Source organism: Ovis aries, chromosome 5, assembly GCF_016772045.2.
Source record: "Ovis aries strain OAR_USU_Benz2616 breed Rambouillet chromosome 5, ARS-UI_Ramb_v3.0, whole genome shotgun sequence".
NCBI classification, from domain to species: Eukaryota; Metazoa; Chordata; class Mammalia; order Artiodactyla; family Bovidae; genus Ovis; species Ovis aries.
The window spans coordinates 12,024,964-12,035,714 of NC_056058.1; the positions used below are offsets into that span (position 1 = coordinate 12,024,964).

Here is a 10,751-nt window from a genome sequence, read left to right on the forward strand (position 1 = left end):
GCAAGACCTGACCCTTGAAGGGTTTGGAGCACAGATTCCTTATAGAGGATGAGGCCTGTGTGGTGGGCAGGATCTGAGATGCTCTCACTGATTCCAGCTCCTGGTTTTAATGCCGTTGTGTATTTCCTCCCATTGACTGTGAGCTGAAGTAAAGAGATGAAAGTACGTTTTCTTTAGAGACAATTATTAACTCTGAAAATGTAAAGTATATTGCATCATTGGTCTAGACCTCATGCTCCATAGATTTCATTATTGATACAATGGATTTCAACATATCAAAATTACACATTGAGTGGTAAATTGAGAAAAAAGGTCTGGTGTTATATTAAGATCCTGCATCTTGGAGGTCAGAAGCAAGAGTACGTGGAATTTCCTCCTGAGATGAAAAGGGACCCAGTCCCTTCCCAGGACATCCACTTTTCTCCTTTTCCTTTTCCATTAATATTAACAAGTCCCCAGAGTTTGGGACAACATGGACCAACTGGCTAATGATGATCTGTGAGCATTGAGCCCTAAGGTCATACCATTATAAATAACTAGCCAGTGCCTCCAGCTAATTAATTTGCCTGTTGTAGTGCTCTGGCTCCACACTTATGTCCCCATCCTTTGTAGGAACCTGCATCAGAAGGTCCAGCTTGAGTCTGTCTTCCTGCCCGTCCTGAGGAGGGACCCTGAGACTGCATCACACACCAGGCAGGAGAGTCTATGTTTCTTGGTCATGCTCCCACAGAGATGCAGTCCAGCCCAGTAAGTGCTGAGGGAGACAGTGAAAGCGAAGGGAGTCTGGGAGCATGATTTTTTCCACAAGACAAACATGACAGTTGGGATATACAGATGGCAATGAATTGATTCTTGTTATTCAGTATATCAGTTGTGTTGGATTCTTTTTGACTTCATGGACTGCAGCACACCAGGCTTCCCTGTCCTTCACCATCTCCCAGATCTTGCTCAAACTCATGTCCCCTGTGTAGGTGATGCCATCCAGCCATCTCTGCATAGATTGTCCAACCATCTCTCCATCCTCTGTTGCCCCCTTCTCCTCCTGTTTTCAATCTTTCCCAGCATCAGGGTGTTTCTAATAAGTCAGCTATTTGAATCAGGTGGCCAAAGTATTGACACTTCAGCTTTAGCATCAATGACTATTGACTAATGAATATTGAGGACTATTCAGGACTGATTTCCTTTAGGATTGACTGGTTTGGTCTCCTTATTGTCTGTCCAAGGGACTCTCAAGAATCTTCTCCAACACCACAGTTCAAAAGCATTAATTCTTTGGTGCTCGGCCTTATTGACGGTCCAGTTCCCACATCCATACATGACCACTGGAAAAACCACAGCTTTGACACTATATGGACCTATGTTGGCAAAGCAATGTCTCTTCTTTTTAACATGCTGTCTAGGTTTATCATATCTTTCCTTCCGAGGAGCAAGCATCTTTTAATTTCATGGCTGCAGTCACTGTCTGCAATGATTTTAGAGCCCAAGAAAATAAAGTCTGTCACTGTTTCTGTTGTTTTCCCATTCATTTCCCATGAAGCAACAGGACCAGATACAATGATCTTAGTTTTTTGCGTGTTGAGGTTTAAACCAGCTTTTTTATTCTCCTCTTTCACTTTCTTCAAGATGCTTTTCAGTTAGTCTTAGCTTTCTGCATTTAGGGTAGTGTCATCTGCATTCTGAGGTATTGATATTTCTGTTGGCAATCTTAATTCCAGCTTGTGCTTCATCCAGCCCTGCATTTTGCATGATGTTCATGGTGAATATAAGTTAAATAAGCAGGGTGACAATATACAGCTTTGACATACTCCTTTCCCAATTTGGAACCAGTCCATTGTTCCATGTCCGGTTCTAACTGTTGCTTCTTGACCTGCATACAGGTTTCCTAGGAGGCAGCTAAGGTGATTTGGTATTCCCATCTCTAAGAATTTTCCAGTTTGCTGTGAGCCACATAGTCAAAGGCTTTAGCATAGTCAATGAAGCAGAAGTAGATGTTTTTGGTATTCCCTTGCTTTTTCTATATTCCAACAGACATTGACAATTTGATCTCTGGTCCCTCTTTTCTAATCGCCAGTCCAGGTCCGATGCAGGATACAGTGTGCTTGGGGCTGGTGCACTGGGATGACCCAGAGGGATATGATGGGGAGGGAGTTGGGAGGGGGGTTCAGGACGGGGAACACATGTACACCCATGGTGGATTTATGCCAATGTATGGCAAAACTAATACAATATTGTAAAGTACTTAGCCTCCAATTAAAATAAATTTATATTAAAAAATAATAAATCCAGCTTGTACATCTACAAGTTCTTGGTTCACGTACTATTGAAGCCTAGCTTGAAGGATTTTGAGCACTGCCTTGCTAGCCTGTGAAATGAGTACACTTGTGTGGTAGTTTGAACATTCTTTGGCTTTTCCCTTCTTTGGGATTATGTTTCCCTGATGGCTCAGATGGTAAACAAACTGCCTACAATGCATGAGACTCAGGTTTGATCCCTGGGTTGGGAAGATCCCTGGAGAAGGGAATTGCAGCCCACTCCAGTATTCTTGCCTGGAGAATGCCAAGGACAGAGGAGCCTGGCAGGCTACAGTTCATGGGGTCACTAAGAGTTGGACACGACTGAGTAACTAACACTTTTAACATTTCTTTGGGATTGGAATGAAAACTGACCTTTTCAGTCCTGTGGCTGAGCTTTCCAAATTTGCTGGCATATTGATTGCAGCACTTTAACAGCGTCATCTTTTAGGATTTGAAACAGCTAAGTTAGAATTTAAACACCTTCACTAACTTTTTCATACTAATACTTCTTAAGCCCCACTTGACTTCACATTCCAGAATGTCTGGCTCTAGTTGAATGACTAGAGTGGTCATTTGGGTCATTAAGACCTTTTCTGTACAGTTCTTCTGTGTATTCTTGCCACCTCTTCTTAATATCTTCTGCTTCTGTTAGGCCCATACAGTTTCTGTCCTTTACTGTGCCCCCCTTTGCATAAAATGTTCCCTTGGCATCTATAATTCTTCTGAAGAGATCTCTAATCTTTCCCATTCTATTGTTTTCCCCTATTTCTTTGCATTGTTCACTTAGGAAGGCTTTCTTATCTCTCCTTGCTATTCTTTGGAACTCTGCATTCAGATGGCTATTTATTCCTTATTTCCTTTGCCTTTTGCATCTCTACTTGTCTCAGCTATTTGTAAGGCCTCCTCAGACAACCATTTGCCTTTTTGCATTTCTTTTTCTTGGGCATGCTTTTGATCACTGCCTCCTCTACAATGTTACAAACCCCCATCCAGGCACTCTATCAGATCTAATCCCTTGAATCTATTTGTCCCTTTCACTGTATAATCATAAGGGATTTGATTTAGGCCATACCTAAATGGCCTCGTGGTTTTCCATACTTTCTTCAATTTAAGTCTGAATTTTTCAATGGATACAGTGGTACATGCCATTTTCTCGTAATCTTTCTTCCAAACTCTTTTCTTTTTCAAAGGTGTCCAAGATACATACAACCACAGAATCTAACACAGAATCTAACCAGTGTCTCAGAATTCTTCCTCCTGGGCCTGTCAGATGATCCAGAACTGCAGCCTTTGCTCTGTATCCTGTTTCTGTCCATGTACCTGGTCACTGTGCTGGGAAACCTGTTCATTATCCAGGCCGTCACCTCTGACTCCCACCTCCACACCCCCATGTACTTCTTCCTCTCCAACCTGTCCTTGGTTGACATTGGTTTCATCTCCAGCACTGTCCCCAATATGATTGTGAACATCCAAACTCACAGCAGAGTCATCTCCTGTGAAGGCTGCCTGACTCAGATGTCTATTTTTATCCTTTTCAGAGGCATGGATTGCACGCTTCTGACTGCTATGGCCTATGACCGGTTTGTGGCCATCTGTCATCCACTGCACTACACGGCCATCATGAACCCCTGCCTGTGCTGCTCCTTAGTTTTGGTGTCTTTCTTGGTTAGCCTTTTGGAGTCCCAGGTGCACAATTTGATTGTGTTACAACTTACCTGCTTCAAGGATGTGGAAATTTCTAACTTCTTCTGTGACCCTTCTCTGCTCCTCGACCTGGCCTGTTCTGACACTGTCACCAATAACATAGTCATGTATTTTGTTGGTACCGTCTTCGGTTTTCTCCCTTTATCAGGAATCTTTTTCTCTTACTATAAAATTCTTTCTTCCATTCTGAGAATCCCCTCAACAGGTGGGAAATATAAAGCCTTCTCCACCTGTGGCTCCCACCTGGCAGTTGTTTGCTTATTTTATGGAACAGGCCTTGGGGTGTACCTCATCTCAGCCATCTCACAATCTCCCAGGAAGGATGTGACAGCATCAGTGGTGTACACTGTGGTCGCCCCCATGCTGAACCCCTTCATCTACAGTCTTAGGAACAGAGACATCAAAAGGGCCATGTGGAAGTTGTTCAGCAAAATAATCTCATCTTTGTACCTGTGCCACCCATTTGGAGTGTATAAGGCTGAAAAATGTAGCAAAACTAACATCTAGACCTAAAAATTCCGCCTCTCAGGACATCATTTCTGTAGCCCTTATGGCTTCACATCTCTTCCTTAACAGCATAATTGTTAATCCTTTTTTAGGTCCTTATCTGACCATTTGAGAGTTCTATCATCCTTTGTATGTCATATTCACTTTTTGACTGAATACTGTTATATCTACAGAGATCTTATAGTTTATAATTGGTAGCCCAAGCATCCTCAAAATATAAATAATTCCCTTTCATTTATATATTACCATACATAAAATAAATAGTGATAATTTGCTATGTGACACAGGAATCTCAACCCAGTGCTCTGTGACAACCAAGAGGGGTAGAATGGGATGGGAGATGGGATGGGGGCTCCAGAAGGAGGGAACATATGTATACCTATAGCTGATTCATGTTGATGAATGGCAGAAGCCGACACAATATTGTAAAGCAATTATCCTCTAAGGAAAAAAGGAAAAAGTATCTATGTCAAAGAGCCACAAGCAAAACTTAGCTTTCATATCTTTTTACATTGTTCTTCAGGTTTTAGTTCTCAACTTTGTAACTACCTTATGTATTATGGTATAGTAGCTAATAAAAATAAAGTCTTTAAAATTTTTTCTTTTAATACATTGAAAGTTTACAATTCTTCCACAGCCCTTATGTAATTTCTATGTGCATGTGCCTAGTTGCTTCATTTGCGTATGACTCTTTGGGACCCCAAAGAGTATACTGTAGCCACCAGGCTCCTCTGTCCATGGGGATTTTCCAGGCAAGAATACTGGAGTGGGTTTCCATGCCTTTCTCCAGGGAATTTTCCCAAGATAGCAATTGAACCCAGGTCTCCTGTACTGTAGGCAGATTCTTTATGATCTAAGCCACCAGGGAAGCCCATGTATTTTCCATAGTAAATTCTATTTTTCACATCTCTGCATGCAGTTATGTGTGAGTATACCTGTCACAGCTTCTCAACCTTGGCTGTTTTTGAAATCATCTGGAAAGTTTAAAAATTCTGACCCCTGGGTCTTATGACCAGATATTCTGATTTAACCGACTTGGGTGTGGTCTGAGTATGAGGATTTTAAAAAGTACTCAGGTGTTTCTAGTATATGGCCAAGGTAGAAAACTACTGATGTAAGTTAGATCTTTCACTCAAAGGTGACCTCTAAACATTGGGTCCTAACTGCTCATGCACAAATGTTCAAGATCTGAAAGAGATCAGAGGTCAGAGGGGGAAGATACAAAGTGTCTAGTGTCTACTTTAACACTAGACAATGTGTTTACACATTGTTTCTGATAATTTTCTTCATTTAGCTTCTCTACATCATACACCTGGGTTTGCTTTCAATTCAGTTCAGTCGCTCAGTCGTGTGCGACTCCCTGCGACCCCATGAACCACAGCAGGCCAGGCATCCCCATCCAACACCAACCCCCGGAGTCCACCCAAACTCATGTCGATTGAGTCAGTGATGTCATCCAATAATCTCATCCTTTGTCGTCCCCCTCTCCTCCCGCCCTCAATCTTTCCCAGCATCAAGGTCTTTTCAAATGAGTCAGCTCTTCACATCAGGTGGCCAAAGTGTTGGAGTTTCAGCTTCAACATCAGTCCCTCCAATGAACACCCAGGGCTGATCTCCTTTAGAATGGACTGGTTGGATCTCGTTGTAGTCCAGGGGACTCTCAAGAGTCTTCCACAGCACCACACTTCAAAAGCATCAATTCTTCGGTGCTCAGCTTTCTTTATAGTCCAACTCTCACATCCATACATGACTACTGGAAAAACCATAGCCTTGACTAGATGGACCTTTGTTGACAAAGTAGTGTCTCTGCTTTTTTCTTTTATTAAGCATTTTTTTTTTTTTTTACTTCACAATATTGTATTGGTTTTGCCATACATCATGCTGTCTAGGTTGGTCATAACTTTCCTTCCAAGGAGTAAGCATCTTTTAATTTTGTGGCTGCAGTCACCATCTGCAGTGATTTTGGAGCCCCAAAAAATAAAGTCTGACACTGTTTCCACTGTTTGCCCATCTACCTGCCATGAACTGATGGGACCAGATGCCATGATCTTAATTTTCTGAATGCTGAGTTTTAAGCCAACTTTTTCACTCTCCCCTTTCACTTTTATCAAGAGGCTCTTTGTTCTTCTTCACTTTCTGCCATAAGGGTGGTGTTATCTGCATATCTGAGCTTATTGATATTTCTCCCAGCAATCTTGATTCCAGCTTGTGCTTCATCTAGCCCAGCGTTTCTTTGGATTAGGGGGCTTGAAATCACTGCTCTATTCTCCATCTTGTTGTCATCTTACATACTTTCAATAGTGGTCAGTAAAACCTCTGTGTCCTTAAAGCTCAACTGGTCCAGTCATACTCTTCAAGCCCTTGGGGTAGTAACTTCATCCTTCACTTAGGATTGCTACAGTAGCTTTGTTCTTTTTGGCTTTCAGTCCTTCAGTAACTCTTTAACCAACTTGCTTTATTAAATTTTCTCACTCAAAGGACTAATTGCATTATTCCTGGCAGAGGACTACACAGCACATGAAATAACTAAATAATGCCATTTTCAGCAACGTGGGTGGACCTAGAGATTGTCACACTGGGTGAAGTATGTCAGAGAAAGACAAATGTCATATGATATTGCTTATACATGGAATTTTTTAAAGTAGTACAAATAAACCTATCTACAAAACAGAAATAGCAGAGTTCAGAAGGGAGGGAACACTTGAATGCCAGTGGCCGGTTCATGTTGATGTAGGTCAAAGGCCATCACAATATTGTAAACTAATTATCCTCCAATTAAATAAGCTTAGAAAAGAAAAGGTTAAGACTCACAGAATATAGACTGGGGTTTGAACAGTACTACAAATAACAAAGGGAGAAAAAGTGAGGATAGAAATTTCTCAGTTTCACGTGACATGATGAAAAGATTACCATTTCCTGAAAAGAAACACATCATGTGAAGAGAAATTGAGAAAATCTAATCATTAATTTTATTACATACCCACAAATATCTGTGTTTTTCATACACCATGTCCTATACCCACATCTCTGGCAGTCTCTCTGATAGTGTATCCCCTGTACACTATATGCCATGAGTCCAGGTTAATATTATTTTTGCTACTGTCTGAATATTTTAAACAATCCTAGCAATCACTTCCACGTTGTCTAATCCACCTCTGCTCACTTCAGTTTGGTTCATTCGCTCAGTCGTGTCCAGCTCTTTGCAACCCCATGGACTGCAGCACACCAGGCTTCCCTGTCCATCATCAACCCAAGTTTATTCAAACTCATGTCCATTGAGTCGGTGATGCCATCCAACCATCTCATCCTCTGTCACCCCCTTCTCTCCCACCTTCAATCTTTCCCAGCATCAGGGTCTCTTCCAATGAGTCAGTTCTTCGCATCAGGTGGCCAAAGTATTTGAGTTTCAGCTTCAACATCAGTCCTTGCAATGAATATTTAGAACTGATTTCCTTTAGGATGGACTGGCTGGATCTCCTTGGAGTCCAAGGGACTCTCAAGAGTCTTCTCCAACACCACAGTTCAAAAGCATCAATTCCTCGGCACTCAGCTTTCTTTATAGTCCAATTCTCACATCCATACATGACTACTGTCAAGAATTGAAATAAATAAAGTTATATTTTAAAAAAAACCATAGCTTTGACTAGACAGACCTTTGTTGGCAAAGTAATGTCTCTGCTTTTTAATATGCTGTCTAGGTTGGTCATAACTTTTATTCCAAGGAGCAATTATCTTTTAATCTCATGGCTGCAGTCACCATCTGCAGTGATTTTGGAGCTCTAGAAAATAAAGTATATCACTGTTTCCATTGTTTCCTCATCTATTTGCCATGAACTGATGGGACCGGATGCCATGATCATAGTTTTCTGAAAAGGGGCTTCCCTGATAGCTCCATTGGTACATGGACAGGAAGAGGATAAAGAGAAAAGACTGAAGTTCTGGATCATCTGAGAGATCCCGGAGGAAGAATTCTGAGACACTTGTTAGATTTACAGATCTGTGCTGCTTGGACACCACTGGAAAAAGAGAGAGAGAGCTGGAAACAAAGGAAATAAGTAAATGGGTGTTGAGCACTGTGTCCATATTTTGGATCTGAGCAATTCATTTCTAAGATTGTACACCCCACTTCCTTCACCAATATTTCTCACTGTAAAAAATTCTGTCTATTTAGAATTGTTCCCTTAGTGGTTTCTGTGTTATTCACCTGTGTCTATACACTCTTACTTTCTTTTTTGGGGGGGCGGGGGGGAGGGACTGGTTCTTTATTTCAAAAAGACATTTATCAATTTTCAGTATCAAAACAGTTACATTATTGGGTTTTTTTTCCTCCCAGTTGGTCCCCGAAGAGACCACACAGAAGGAGAGAACATTTTAAGCCAATTACGCTGCAGGATGCACACCTAACAGACCTCACTGAAACCTCATCAAAAAAGGGGGACTGGGTAGGGAAAGAAACTTGAAAAGCTCAGCACACTGCTAGCCCACAGACTGTACAGAACTCTCATAGGCAGAGGGGTGACCAGTGTGCCTCAACCCCAAAGAAGCAAAGTTCCAAAGTAATAGAAAAATTTTAAAGTTTTGTACATTCGCTTTTCAAGATTTCTCCAGCACTAACCGATACAAAGCACAATGAGATGGCACTTTTTAGAGACAGCAGCTTCAGACCCAGAAAAGGGTAATGAGATGAGTTTCATACGGCTAAATCAGTGGCAAAACATAATTTTCTTTCCTTTCTTTCAAGGAGGCAGAAGAGCAAATAAGTGGTCACTTCAACATAAGGGGCACATGGTCCATTCTGTGAGCAGTTGGGAACAGGGTAGAGCTGGGACAAGGATTTGGTCTCAGAGGTTTCACCATCTTAATTGTTTGGTCACTTCTGATGCAAAAAGAAAAAAATGGTTGTCCAAAGATGCCGTAAAGCTGAAAACCTGAACAGCACCTTTTTTTTTTTTTTTTTTTTTTGGCTAACTCCTCTTGGAATCATCTTTCTGGTTTGGCAGGTACTTTTTACAGAGCAATGAGGTTTCCCCAAATGGAGCCTTTCTCTGGGCTGCTAGGCTCTCAGTAAGGCAGGCCCAAACCTTTTCCCTTTCTCTCTGGAGAAGGCAATATGTACTAAGCTGAAATGTTACCTTCCAAAAGTGAGAAAGGGATTAGACTGCTGCTTCAGAACTACAGAATTATCTGGAATGTTTTTTACAAATGGTTGTTACATCAACAACAAAAAAGGTAATTACAAAGTGTGTACATCACAACATGCTTTTAAAGACACTTTGCATTGTGCTCACATTCCCTTAATCGTTGTTCCCGAAGGTGCTCAGCCTCTAGCCCAACTGGAATCTCTGGGGAGAGGCAGAGACAGTTTGGCAAAAAGGACACAGGAGTAGGCGGGTGGAAGAGGTGGCAAAAGGAGAAAGCAGCCTTCCAGTTAAAGATCAGCCCTCAGTTTAAAGGTCAGCTTCGGGCAGGCTGGCCTCAGCGGAGTCGGGGTGAGAGGGAGGAGCAGCGGCAGGGTGGGACTGGGGTGCTCTACATCTCATTCAGGTCAAGCAGAGTCTGGTCCAGCATCCTTTGTGTACAGAGGTGCTCCTCTTTGGTGCATTTGTTTATCTTCCAAATCATCAATTGTCTTTTCCAGCTTGGCTACTGATCTCTCAGCAAACTCAGCACGGGTCTCTGCCTCCTTGAGTTTATCGGTAAGAATCTTTATCTCTTCCTCATATTTGTCTTCTTTTTGAGAGTACTTTTCTTCAGCAGCACTCAGACATTTCAGGTTCTGGTCCATCAGTCTGATTTGCTCATCCATCTATCGGCAACGGGACTCTGCCAGCTCGGCTCGCTCCTCTGTGCCCTCCAAGTCTCCCTCAATAATCACCAACTTGCGAGCCACCTCTTCATACTTCCTGTCTGCCTCTTCTGCAATGTGCTTAGCTTCTTTGAGTTGGATTTCCTGGAGTTCCATTTTTCCTTCATCTTTTAAGGCTTGGTTTTCAATAACCTTCATACCTCTCTCGCTCTCATCAGCAGCTTTCTCAGCTTCCTCCAGCTTTTGCAGGGCAGTGGCCAGGCGCTCTTGAGCTCGGTCCAGCTCCTCTTCAACCAGCTGGATCCTACGGTTCAAGGAGGCCACCTCAGCCTCAGCCTGTTCTCGGCCCGTCTTTCTCCCTCCACTTCCCGCTGGAGGCGCTCGGCCCTCTCCTCTGCATCATCGGCCTGCTGCTGCAGAACCTGGATCTTGCGCTTCAC

The 10,751-nt window shown here is 42.4% G+C and overlaps 1 protein-coding gene and 1 pseudogene across 1 annotated transcript; one reads left to right on the forward strand and one right to left on the reverse strand.

Moving 5' to 3' along the window:
* Positions 1 to 472: 472 nt before the first annotated feature.
* Positions 473 to 4,505, forward strand: LOC101112900 (putative gustatory receptor clone PTE01). The gene is made up of 2 exons (XM_060416103.1): positions 473 to 498; positions 3,431 to 4,505. The coding sequence occupies exons 1-2, from the start codon at positions 473 to 475 to the stop codon at positions 4,503 to 4,505; spliced, it is 1,101 nt and encodes a 366-aa protein (XP_060272086.1).
* A 4,247-nt stretch (positions 4,506 to 8,752) lies between these two features.
* Positions 8,753 to 10,751, reverse strand: LOC114114822 (tropomyosin alpha-3 chain-like; annotated as a pseudogene).